The sequence below is a fragment of the Pimephales promelas genome, chromosome 14 (assembly GCF_988280905.1).
Source record: "Pimephales promelas chromosome 14, fPimPro1.hap1.1, whole genome shotgun sequence".
In the NCBI taxonomy this organism is placed as follows: Eukaryota; Metazoa; Chordata; class Actinopteri; order Cypriniformes; family Leuciscidae; genus Pimephales; species Pimephales promelas.
Genome location: NC_142782.1, coordinates 4,520,643 through 4,534,749, shown reverse-complemented (window position 1 = coordinate 4,534,749; position 14,107 = coordinate 4,520,643). Strand labels below are relative to the sequence as shown.

The 14,107-nt window shown below is 43.1% G+C and overlaps 1 protein-coding gene across 1 annotated transcript in view; it reads left to right on the top strand.

Moving 5' to 3' along the window:
• The first annotated feature begins 1,416 nt into the window (after positions 1-1,416).
• The window catches only part of prkg1l (protein kinase cGMP-dependent 1, like), a 46,595-nt gene continuing 33,904 nt past the window's right edge, over positions 1,417-14,107 (top strand). Inside the window, exons 1-2 of the mRNA XM_039674524.2 lie at positions 1,417-1,586; positions 1,838-2,035. Of these exons, the coding sequence (XP_039530458.2) occupies positions 1,843-2,035 (193 nt within the window). The 5' untranslated portion in view covers positions 1,417-1,586; positions 1,838-1,842. The remainder of the gene's footprint in view (positions 1,587-1,837; positions 2,036-14,107) is intronic.

The window sequence follows — 14,107 nt, the reverse complement described above, 5'->3', positions numbered from 1 at the left end:
AAGGAGCTGGCTAAAGTTCAGGAAGTAGTGCAGCTGTGCATAAAGCCAATTAATTATAAAGTGAAGATCATGGTCAAGTTTAAATAGAAAAGTTTCAGCAGTTTTTATTAGGAGAAAACATTTGTTTACACTCACCTAAAGGATTATTAGGAACACCTGTTCAATTTCTCATTAATGCTTATCTAATCATCAACCAATCACATGGCAGTTGCTTCAATGCATTTAGGGGTGTGGTCCTGGTCAAGACAATCTCCTGAACTCCAAACCGAAGCATTGAGAACTTTGTCAGTGTCCATACAGTTTAATAAGAAGATGTTTTATACAGTCAACTTCACGAATACAGGAAGAAGCCATCTTTGAAAAATATTAAGACAATTCTGAAGGCGAAAGGGGGTCAAACACAGTATTAGTATTGTGTTCCTAATAATCCAGGTGAGTGTAAAACTATCAAGCCAAATGCCTATTCTGCAAATTATTTCATTGACCTAATCTGTTTATAGCTACATCATGCCACATGTTTTCAGCATTGATAAATCATCTTTAAAGGACTAGTGCCTTGAAAAGCACAGCATTATTTAATGTGTTCTTGTAATTTCCTAAAAAAGGAAGACAGGATGGGACATATCAAACAGCTCCTCCCCTTTTGTAAAATAGCCAATAGCATTTCGTTTAGATCACAGCTCGACCAGAGCCATTGAGCTCAAACCATTTCTCCTCATAACCTCCTCCGTATGTCTTTTACAATATAGCACTTTGTGCAGAGTTCAAATGAGTCCTATATATGTTTTGTGGTCTGCGGCGACTCGTGCATATTATGATCCGCTCTATCATCTAACGTGAAACCAGATTTCATTCGCTCCAAAAATATTTACACCGTCTGAATCTTTCCCTATCCCCTATATAGTGCACTCTGTGCCATTCATTGTGCAAAAATCGCAATTGAGTGAACAAGTGATGGATTTTAGTTGCAGCTTTAGCGTCTATTTGGCGCTTCAGACTCCATGAGCATTTGATTGGATAGAAAATCTGATGAGAACCTGAAGTGCAGAGTGATGTCATCAAAATCATTGATCCATACTGGCAGAAATAAGTTTTGAATGTATATAATCTAAATGCGAATTTTGTTATTGTTTTGGAGCACACCAGCTTAGAGAGATAACAGTGCTTAACATAGGCTAGTCATAGCCTAAAAGCAAAAAAAAAAAAAAAAAAAAAAAATGATTTCATGGGGACTTTAATGCAAGGTTGAATGCAATGAAAACCGTGTATTTTGTGTCATCAAATGCAAGTCATCTAGCCTAAACACCGTGGTCATGGTATTTAATTATCCGTGAATGTAGGCTAATTATTAGAATGAACCCTCCTACACCCCCCCCCCCCTCCCTCCCTCCCCTCCCTCTCTATCTCCCTTACACATACACACACACTCACACTCGCACTCATATCACCGCGAGTGCTGTGAAGACATGATTCAAACATTCACACTCTGGATTTCTCAAGTAGCCCATTCCACAAGCTGACCAGTCTGAGGGAAAACCGCCTTCGCCGTGTTTGTAATTCCCATGTTCCTCGATCGTATTATTCAGGTAATGTCTTCTTCTTTTGCTATACTATATTTAAACAAATTAAAAATAGGCGAAATTTGGTTTTGTTGTAGCTTCTTATGGCTTCTTATCTAGCGCTGCTTGCACCTTGTAATCAAAGTCGTCGAGCTTTAAAGACTTAAAATATAGCAGAGCAACTTGTGTTTTGTCTTCCATTAATTTATTTGGATTGTTCAGTTATTTCGCTCCACACGTAGGCTCCAGTCCCAGTCTATCCCCTTATATATATGTAGGGCTCATGGGCACTCTCAGAGATCTTCAGTTCGCACTTCAGTTGAAGATTGAGGAGTTACGGCAAAGAGATGCTCTTATCGACGAGCTGGAGCTTGAACTGGACGCTAAAGATGATCTGATACGACGCCTGCAGGGGGAGCTCGACCGTCTGCGCCTCTCCGCTCCAGGCATCTCAGCCTCAGCTGCCACTGCTGCCGGTACCATTCTTTTACAGTCTATGGCTGGTACTGCTTTTATTTTTTAAATGTCTTTTAAGCTAGCTACTTTTAAGCTATTGGCTGAGTCAGAAATACATTTTGACTAACTGGTTAAAAATATGTATATATATAAAAACGTATTATTAAAAACAATAATAAACAGTATAATAATCATTAAAAAATATATATTTTTAAAAATGTGTGTTAAAATGTGGCGGACGCAAATGAAACTCAGATGCCACATCCATTTTCACACAGTGAAAAATCGAAACAAAGAGGACACTGACACTGACACTGACGGACCAGACGAGACCAGACAGAACACGTTATTTTTAAATGAAACAGAGTCTCAGCTTTCAAATTCTGCCAATTTTATTGTGAAATTCAAAAAATTAAAAACTGCTTTTGTCAGTCAAACGTGAACCGATCATCTCTTCCTCTTTACTATTTGTTAATAGTGAATTAACACAAATGAACATCAGAAGGTATGTTGAAAGATGCACATGCACATAGTGCACATAGACAACCATTGTGTAGGTAGGGTAACACAGAAACCGAAAATTGTCGGGACAGCAGCATTTATCCAAATTTCAATCTTAACCGTTCTATTTAATCAGAAGCTATCTTAAAACAGGGCTTTAAGTGTAAAATACCGAACTAACCCTTTAAAGACGTATCATATCTCATGTAATCTCTCAATCAGGGTTTCAACCGTGGAAAGAGGTCAAGAAAAGGAGAATCGCCGGTGCAACACATAAATCTTCTTAGTAATACATTTATTTGAGGTATAACAGTGACTAACGTTTCGATGTAAAGTTACATCTTCATCAGAGTCCTATTCAGGTCAATAATACAGTACATGTTACATTTACCTCAGAAAAGCCATTTTAAGTTAGGATGTTTGTTATCTAGAAAACAGTACTATGCTGTATTATTACGTATTTATTATATCACATTTTATCATTATTTTATAGCCTATCATTTTAACATATTATAACGCTATTATTATAAAAAAAGCATATTAAAGACCCCTGTGGTGAAAATCAAGTTGTGTTTTTAATATGCTTTAAGACAAACCATGAGCAAATTCATAAGTCAACACTATTAAGTATTTTCTCCTTAAGACATTCTCAAAAGTCTCAAGAGAAGCCAGGTTATCCCGGTATATTTTTCTGTTGGAATGAAAAACCATGTACATTTAGTAATATAGCAGGTGAATTATGTACATGATGTAAATTCCTAAGTAATAATGAAATATGCCTTTCTCCACTGACTGTTTAAAGTGTTAATTACCTAAGGCTGATTTTTAGAAGGCGCTCTTTGACTCTGATACGGCGAACGGGAACATGGTTTGTGTAATATTAGCATCACATAATTAGCTTGATAATGCATTCAGCAAAAAGCTAATCATATTAATTACTGTTATGTGTCCGATGTTGTAGAGAGCTTCGTTAAACGCATTTCCATTCTGATACATCGACTTGTAGACGAGCCTGCATAATTCACTCTTCCACTTCTTCTGAATCAGTTTTTGGTTCAAACATATATGGCTGTCTGAATTAAACCAGTATTTCCACTTGCCATTGTGCAGCGTTACTACAGTAAAGTTGACCGAGTGCATCTCTGAGCTGGGGTGAGTGAGTGGAGGCGTTGCTAATATAAGGGTTTAGAGTTACATAAGCTATTTTAAGGCATTAAGACATTTTTTTCTCAGGAAAAAAAATGTTTAAATATGTCATTGTGGTGATTAACAATGAGTTCTAACTAAGATATTCAATTTGACTACAGGGGGACTTTAATGTTTACAGCATTAGTTGAGAGATTTTTCCCTACTGTAGCTACCTGATATTTATTCAAATGAATCGATATTGAATCAAGATTGGAATCAAAACACAAGCTTATTAATTTAAATCGTGAAATTTGTGTCAAGCAATAATAAAAACAGTAGCCAGTTAGTGTACAATGTAAACATTGTGACATGTTGTCTCCAAACTTAATGAAATTCTGTTAAGTTACCAAATAACCAACAAATAGCAGGCGTCACTACTGGAGTACTAAGGGGAGTAAAGCTATCTTTACATCCACCTTGAATGAAAAGTTTGTGATATCACATAAAAACTGTGTGATGGAAAAAGCAAGATGCACATAATATTTAAAAAATGAGGGTTTTTTTTTTTTACCCGATAAGAAGACATACTGTAAACTACAATATATTTGCCAAATTACTCATTATTGATGCGCAAAAAAAAAAAAAAACTTGGTTACACTTTACAATAAGGGTGCACTAATAAGCATTAATTCATGCTTAACTAATGCACAGATAATACTGAATTTATGTGTAAGTAATGATTATCTAAGCTATTCATTAATGATTACCACATTAGGAACTAATTAAGAGTCTGTAAGGTTAATGTATTAGTTCATACATGAATTGTTTTTAATTAAATATGTAATTGTGGATTAATTCCATAATAACTCATTTTTTAACTAATTAATTAATATGTTATTTACCAGAATGAGCAAAAGCCTTGTATTTCAACTTCCAGATAATATGACAGATAATATGTAACAATTAATATTACTTAATTGTTAGTGCAAATTCATGTGCAAATTACTACAATTACTAAATGACTAGTTAACAATGATGTGCCCCATCAAGTAAAGTCATAACATAATGATGCCTTTGCAAATCATTAGCTAATGATTAATTAAAGCAGACAACTGGAAGTTGAAGTGCATAGCTTTGACTAATTGTGGTAATTAACATATTAATTTACACTATTAGTTAATAAAATATGTTATTAAGGAATTAATACACAATGACACATTGAATTAATAGCAATTCTTGTATTACTTAATCTATTAATCATATAGACTCTTTATTAGTTGCTGATGCTTTAATTAATGGTTTAGTTCTTCATTAGTTATACATTAACTCATGATTATCTGTGTATTAGTTAAGCATGAATTAATGCATATTAGTGCACCCGTATTGTAAAGTGTTACCAAAAAGGTTTCCTCGACAGAGGATGTGATTGGATAACTGGACTAACCAGGGGACCAGTTTTATTGCACAGCATATCAAATGTTGGTTTTGTCACTCTGAAATGTCTGAGCCAAAGCTTGTCATCAAAGTGGCTGCGTATAATTACCTGCCAGTCCCAGAAGCGTCTCACACGATTGCATTCCCAAACACCAGGTATCCGCCTCAGAACGCAAGATAACATGATAGTGTTTGTTGGGTTTCGTCTGCAGATATGACATGGGGAAAGACATTTCAAGTGTAATGCCAGGGTTTCCTTACCCTTGTCTAATTGACAGGTTTGATTTTTTTTCCTATCTCTCGCTTTTAATTAAATCAAATACACCTTTGAACAATAACCACTAATTTGTATTCTGTAATATTATTTCTTATATGACAATTTTAGGACTGTTTATGTTCTTCAAACACTTTTGCGTTGAGTCATCATGGATTTTATACAATGCAAAAAAAATTGCTATCACAGAATTAGGCAGAAAACATATTTTATAGTTTCGACTGTAATAAAGGCTGTGTTCAGTTTCATCAAGTGGACGAGGGAGTTTATTTGGACAGACCCTCGACCCCTCGATTTTGACTGAGGGAGTGAGTCTACTCAATGGCTGTGTCCGAAATCTCCCACTACTCACTATATAGTGGACTATATAGTGAGCTCGCCATTTTGTAGTGCTGTCCAAAGTGATGATTATTATGCCCAAATAGTCCACTGTATGTATCCCAGAATGCAGTTTGAAAAGTAGTGTACAACCGATGGTCACAAACCAAGCCCTACACCATCATGCATTGCGCTGATCGCAAAAATGCCGGACGGACGATCCCAAGACGTCATATACCTGACGCCTTGGGACGTCTTTTGACCATACGTCAACATCCGCCTTTTTAGGGTACCCTTAAACGTCGGTTAGATGACGATCCCGGGCCGTCATACAACTGACGCGTTACCTTTAACGTCGGTTAGGTGACGGGGTAGGTTTAGGGGTAGGTTTAGGTCTGGGGTAGGATCCGATAAAGTTATCTAACCGACGTTTAAGGGTACCCTAAAAAGGCGGATGTTGACGTATGGTCAAAAGATGTCCCAAAACGTCAGTTATATGACGTCTTGGGATGAGACTGTGTTAGGGGAGCAGTGCGACAATACAAATTTGTTATATTCTGTCTCATTTAACTTATAATATGTAGTAGTTTTACTATTTTGTCAGACATGTACAGTATAAATTGTTTGTAAGCACGCATGCGTTTAAATAGTGCGACAGCAATGACGTAATCAACGGCGCCCAGAGATGATCGAGTAGTGTCCGAAAGTGGTGTTTCTATTATGCTGGTGAGCTCACTATATAGTGCTCTACTCCCTACCCCCTACATAGGAGGCAGGGAGTAGTGGTTTGAGTGAAGATTTCGGACACAGCCACTATGTACACTTCAGGCAGATCCTTAGACCACAATGCAACATGATTGCGATGTCACTGTCAGGGGTACGTTCTGTCTTATCTTAGTTTTCATGATGTTCAGATGCTGGTTTTTTTTACCCAGTTTTTTTTTTTTTTATTCATCCTATTCACCTTTTCCTCATTAATTAACTCTTTAGCTCTTTTATTTGCCATGTGTATTTAAGCCCTCAGTTTCTGTTTCATGTCAAAGTGTATGTGGTTGTGCTCCCTCTGTGTTATTCTTCTAGTTAATATTTTGATTCATGGATTAAAGAACTATTTTGCATATCTCCTTCGTCGGTCGCTTCATTACAGCCATCCACCGTGACAGGATCCGGGACCTACAAAGACTCAGTGCATAGATCTGTCTGACAGAAGAAGACAGGCTGAGGACAATCTTCTGTACACCATCTGTCAAACGGTCGACCTCTAGAGTGTTATGTGGAGGAGTTTTTGGAGTATTCCCATCTGGTGATAATGAGCGATTCTACGCTCAATGCCTGCGTTTGGATGGGACTAAATGATGATTTATTTGAAATTCTTTCTCCCGGTGAATGTTAAATACCCTTAGTTCAGTGGTTCTCAAACCTTTCCTGGAGTACCACCAGCCTTGCACATTATAGAGGGAAAGCATTGACGTCACTTTCCCGCCGGAACAACCCCCCTCAGCCTGACTGAGTGGCAAAAGATCTGCTGCGACCTTATAGGGGAAACTGCGAAAATACGACTAAAAAGAACAATTTTATTAATTTAAACTAAATGTTGGACCCCATTATAGTGTTCCTTACAACTTACTAAATTCCATAGTGCACTCCAGTGGGAGAAATAAGCAAGTCCGTTCCAGTGAGGGAAATTCCCGAGTCCAGAAAGTGAAGTCCCTGAGCCTGCTTCTCGACAGGGAAGTTCCAGAGCGTTGCCCAGAAAGCGTTGCACTGTCCATAATGGCTCAGTCATTATGTGTCTGGGCCACACACACATCCACTCCAGCTCCTGAGCCCCTCTGTAGTACGTCTGGATTACAGTCATACTATATAGAAGATACTTTTTTTTAGTGGTCTTATGTAGTAATACTTATTCAAAATAAGTGCAAGACAGTATATGCGACTTTGGACATAGCCCTAGTCTGCTACCTATGACTTACAGGATATCCCTTCGGCTATAAAGCCAAAAGTTCTTCCAAGTTATTATGTTATCCGTCTCAGTTTATTTGTATCATTTCTATGTCATGTTTATTTGTACTTTATTGTAAAGCGACCTTGAGTTTTCTGAAAGGCAAACATTATTATTATTATTACTTCTACACATCCGTTTTGAAGATTCTGGGAGAGAACGCCCTATGGCTTCCACTATGAATGAAACATACTTTACAAGAGAGTTATGAAATTAAAGCGCTCTGTGTTCACATCGCTTCAGTTTGGAAAATAAACATCAGGTCATGCATAGACTATCTCGTCTCTTTGATTTTGAATCTAGATTTATTCACATTAGCCCTCGAAAACCTCTACGTGAACACACTTGCCTGAAGAAATGTACAGTGGACGAATTTATGTTTTATTGAAAGTGCTGGGGGCATGTCGTAAGCTAGCAATTTTTTGCTGTCATAATCTTTAATCAAAATGCCAAAAACGTACCCCTGTGATATGACTCACTTTACCGTCTATGAAAAGCCATAACATACTTTCTTCTGTTGATCACAAAAATTGATCACAATTTTTTTTAACCATATGTTTGAAGTCAGTGAGTTCCAATATTTTTTGGTTGCCAACATTGAACAATCTCTCTTTTTTTGAACATTTTTTTCATCTCTTCTGGGAATGGATGGTGTGAACCTTTCAGCCCTGTTTCCATTATAGTGTTAAGATATTTTCAGTCCTCCGATCACAAGTGGTCAGCCGATCGAGACGTACTGCTTCCACCTATTAAAATGCATGTCTTCTGTGAGCACTTCTGATTGAATTTCTTTGTGAGTCCCCTCTTATTTTGTCACTCTACAACACTTTCTAGGCAGCAAGGATTTATTGTACAAACACTATTGACTGAACAAACCCATGTTACGTGGATTACGTGTGATCAGAAAAGAAGCAACTGAAAAGGATAAAGAAAGCAGCTGCAATTTCATAATCCATGTGTTTTGCTACAATGCAGCAAAGTTTAAACTGCATTTTTGTTGCGCTTTCTTTCAGCACGTCCCACAATGATTATGTATTAGGTCAGTAGGCAAAGCGTAGGTGGCCTTTTGTTAACTACACTACAAAAGCAGTTCGGTTGAATGTGTTTTCAAATAGCTCTGGAAATGGTCAAAAGTGGACAAGCTCAAAATGTTTTACACCTGAATTTAGCGACGTCAACTTGCTATCAGATAAATGAGAATGCATCAGTGTAACGTTTGGATGGAAAAAGGACCCAACAGCGAGGATGCGGTCAACTGATAGTCTTTAATGGATAGTAAGCAGACCAACAGTAATCATTAGAAGTTCAGGGGAATAATAGTAGAAAACAGTCACGGCCACACGGCACTAAATGAGAACAGAAATCCCCACTTCTGGTGAGCCCCGAATGCAGCCACGGACGGCGACTCGCTAGGCAGAGAAACCCCGAACCTCCCGTGAATGAGGTGAGGTCAGCAGTAGGTTGGTGGCGAGGCAGAGGACCACAGCTTCCAGTGCAGCACTGAAGTCAGAGAGCAAAACCACACAGTAATATATGCAGGTAGGAATACAGCTCACACCAGGACAGGATAGGACAGGACAAAGTAGAGTGAGATAATTCCGGCGTCAGTATTAAGCCACAACATAGAATAATCCGACAAGGATCTAGGGACAGAAAGCGCTAGAAGAAGGAGAAACAATCAGGGGAAGAATGGAAACAGCTGGTGCCGACCAGCACAGATAATAGGAAGAGTAGCATCAGCTGAAAGAGATGAGATCATGAGATCCTGAGGGCGTAATGCAAGAAAGAGAGAGAGAGAGTGAACAAACGGCCACAAGAGGGAGACAGAGAAAGAGAGAAGAACCAGGATCATGACAGTACCCCTCCCTCAACGAGCGCCTCCTGGCGCTCCCAGGTCTGAAGACCGATGAGACCGGAGGAAATCCTCGATGAGCGAGGGGTCCAAGACGTCTCGGGAGGGAACCCAACTTCTCTCCTCAGGACCATACCCCTCCCAGTCGACTAAATATTGGTACCCACGACCCCGTCGGCGTCTGTCCAAAATTCGCCTGACTGTGTAGACAGGGACGCCCTCAACACGAACGGGGGGGCAAGAAGGGCGGGAGGGAGGGCGAATGACCGGCTTAATACATGAGACATGAAAAACAGGGTGGACTCGACGGAGATCGGACGAAAGACGAAGACGGACAGTGACAGGATTGATGATCTTGATAATGCGGAAAGGACCAATGAAACGGGGTGCCAATTTACGAGACTCGGATTGGAGAGGCAAATTTGCCGTGGAGAGCCACACTCTCTGACCACGAATGTAACGAGGGCTCCTTACCCGACGCTTATTGGCCGCTGTTCTCATGCGTCTCCTTGTACGACAAAGTGCTGATTTAACTCTCCTCCAGGTGCGTCTACAGCGAGCAATAAAACCCTGAACGGACGGACACCTAGACTCCGCCTCCTGTGAGGAGAACAGAGGAGGCTGGTAGCCAAGGCAACCGTGGAAAGGCGAAAGGCCCGTGGCGGAAGACGGATGCGAGTTATAAGCGTACTCAGCCCAAGGGAGCTGTTCAGACCACGATGCGGGATTGCGAGAAGCCAGACTACGGAGAATGCGAGCAATGCTTTGATTCGCCCGTTCGGCCTGCCCATTAGTCTGGGGGTGATAGCCCGACGAAAGGCTGGCGGTGGCCCCTATAAGGCGGCAAAATTCCTTCCAGAACAATGAGGCGAACTGCGGACCTCTATCAGATACTACATCGGAGGGTAACCCATGCAGCTTAAAGACATGGTTTACCATGATCTGAGCAGTCTCCTTAGCAGAGGGAAGTTTAGGGAGCGGAATAAAGTGCGCCGACTTAGAAAAACGATCGACTACAGTCAGGATGACCGTACTCCCTGCTGAGGGGGGAAGTCCGGTGATAAAATCAAGCGCTATATGCGACCACGGACGAGCAGGCACAGGCAAGGGTCGAAGGAGACCGGCTGGGGGAGAATGACCCGACTTGGTCTGCGCGCATACGACACAAGAGGCAACAAAACGACGCGTGTCATGTTCTAACGTGGGCCACCAAAAACGCTGACGGATAGAGGCGAGCGAACCCCGAACTCCCGGATGAGCGGCTAATCTGGAAGAATGTCCCCATCTAAGGACCGCTTGACGCGCTGACACGGGAACAAAAAGAAGATCCCTAGGACACTCAGGAGGGGCAGTGACTCGAGAGAGAGCCCTTCTGACCAGTCTCTCGATTCCCCAAACAATAGCCCCCACGAAGTGCCCTGGGGGAATCACCGCGTCATTATTGACTGGCGCAGAAGACGAATCAAAAAGACGGGAGAGAGCATCGGGCTTAACGTTCTTAGAACCTGGGCGGTAGGATATCGAGAAATCAAAGCGAGTAAAAAACAGAGCCCAGCGAGCCTGGCGTGCGTTCAAACGCTTAGCAGAACGGATGTATTCCAGGTTACGGTGGTCAGTCCACACTAGAAACGGAACAGTGGACCCCTCTAACCATTGTCGCCACTCCCCTAAAGCTAGGCGAATGGCGAGTAACTCCCGATTACCGACATCGTAGTTACGTTCAGCAGGTGAAAGGCGGTGAGAGAAAAAAGCACAGGGATGTACTTTACCGTCAGCGGCGGATCGTTGGGAGAGCACAGCCCCGACCCCCACCTCTGAAGCATCCACCTCCACTATAAATTGTCTCGAGACATCGGGAGTGAGTAGGATCGGAGCCGTAGTAAAAAGGGTCTTTAGCCGATCAAATGCCGTTTGTGCGGCATCTGACCACCTAAAGCTGGACTTGACGGACGTCAGAGCCGTAAGGGGCGCGGCTACCTGGCTGAAATTTCGGATGAAACGACGATAAAAATTCGCAAATCCGAGAAATCGCTGTAACGCGACGCGGGAGTCGGGTATGGGCCAATCGGTAACCGCCGACACCTTGCCTGGATCCATACTGACCCCCTCTGCGGAGACAATAGAGCCTAAAAACGAAATCGAAGACACGTGAAAGGTGCACTTCTCAGCCTTGACAAATAAACGATTCTCTAGAAGCCGTTGGAGGACTCGGCGGACGTGCTGAATATGGACCTGAAGGGACGGAGAGAAAATCAGAATGTCGTCCAAGTAGACAAAGACAAAAATATTGAGCATATCGCGGAGGACGTCATTAATGAGAGCCTGAAAAACTGCGGGAGCGTTGACCAAACCGAAAGGAAGAACCCTATATTCAAAGTGCCCCAGGGGTGTGTTAAACGCAGTCTTCCACTCGTCTCCCTCCCTTATTCGAACTAAATGATAAGCGTTACGGAGATCGAGCTTAGAGAAAAACTTTGCTCCCTGTAAGATGTCAAAAGCTGAAGACATCAGTGGCAAGGGGTAACGATTCTTGACAGTGATCTCGTTCAGCCCTCGATAATCTATACAAGGGCGCAAAGAGCCATCCTTCTTCTTGACAAAGAAGAAGCCGGCACCTGCAGGAGACGACGATGGAACGATCAGACCAGCATTTAGAGATTCTGACAGGTAATTCTCGAGCGCCTTACGTTCTGGAGCTGACAACGAGTATAGTCTTCCCCGAGGAGGAGAGGTCCCCGGGAGAAGATCTATGCTACAGTCGTACTGGCGATGAGGGGGGAGAGAAGTGGCCCGAGCACGGCTGAAAACCTCCCGCAGATCGTGATACTCCTCCGGTACTCCTGTCAAATCACCCGGCTCTTCCTGGAAAACAGAAACAGATGACACGGGGGGAACAGCAGAAGTCAAACACTTAACATGACACGACAGTTTCCAGGATAAAATACAGCCGTTAGACCAGTCAACATGGGGATTATGTTGAACGAGCCAAGGGTGGCCCAAAACTACCGGTGTAAAGGGAGAATGAAAAACTAAAAAAGAAATAGTCTCATTATGGTTCCCTGAGACGGAGAGAGTAAGGGGAACAGTCTCTCTCCGCACCCTAGGTAGGGAACTGCCATCTAGGGCGAACAGGGGGGTGGAGCTCTTTAAGTCAATGAGGGGAATACCTTGTTCACGAGCCCACGTCTCGTCGACGAAATTTCCCTCAGCACCGGAGTCGACCAGAGCGGTCCCGGACACTGAGGTTGTAGACCATCGAAGGAGGACAGGCATAGTGGTGCAGGATTTGGACGGAGGGATCCTAGAAACAGCGCTCGCCAGTAACCCTCCGCCTACTGACGAGCTCTGGCTTTTACTGGACAGTCTGAGACAAAGTGTCCAGCGGCAGCACAGTACATGCACAGACGATTCATGAGACGTCGCTCACGTTCCTTGCGGGAGATACGAAGACCTCCGAGTTGCATCGGCTCAGGATTCGGAGTGGCAGGCTGAAAAGGAGTACCCTCAGGCGGAGCGAAGAGGGCGGCTTCCATTCCGCGGGCTCGACGGCGTGAGTCAAAGCGTCTCTCCACGCGAATCGCCAGATCGATGAGAGCGTCGAGTTGGGTGGGTGCTTCGCGTGCCAGAATCTCGTCCTTGAGCTCCGGGTTAAGAGCCTCCAGAAAACGGGCCACCAAAGCCGTATTGTTCCACCCACAGGTCGTCGAGAGCGTGCGGAACTGGATGGAGAAGTCAGTCACCGAACGCCTCCCCTGACGGAGTACAGAGAGCAAGCGCGAAGCCTCCTCACCATAGGCTGAGCGATCAAAAACTCTTATCATCTCCTCCTTGAAAAGAGAGAAGTCAAACACACAGTTGGTCTCGGCCTCCCAGTTCGCCGCGCCCCACTCCCGTGCCCGGCCAGTGAGGAGTGAGATGACAAAAGCGACCTTAGACCGGTCAGTAGAATACGTAGAGGGCTGGAGAGAAAAGACCACCTCGCACTGTGTCAGAAAGGAGCGGCATTGCGTGGGCTCACCCGAGTAAACGGGCGGGTTATTTATCCGGGGTTCGGACACTCCGCGGGTCTCAGGAAAAGAAGGTGATTCTGAGCGTAACTGGTGAACCCGCTGAGAGAGACCCGTCATCTGAGCAGCCAGTGACTCTACAGCCTGTCTTGCCGACGAGATGTCCTCATCATGTCGGCCCAGTAAAACACCCTGCATCTCGACAGCCGCATGAAGGGGACTGCCACTCGCTGAGTCCATCGTGGTCGGATTATTCTGTAACGTTTGGATGGAAAAAGGACCCAACAGCGAGGATGCGGTCAACTGATAGTCTTTAATGGATAGTAAGCAGACCAACAGTAATCATTAGAAGTTCAGGGGAATAATAGTAGAAAACAGTCACGGCCACACGGCACTAAATGAGAACAGAAATCCCCACTTCTGGTGAGCCCCGAATGCAGCCACGGACGGCGACTCGCTAGGCAGAGAAACCCCGAACCTCCCGTGAATGAGGTGAGGTCAGCAGTAGGTTGGTGGCGAGGCAGAGGACCACAGCTTCCAGTGCAGCACTGAAGTCAGAGAGCAAAACCACACAGT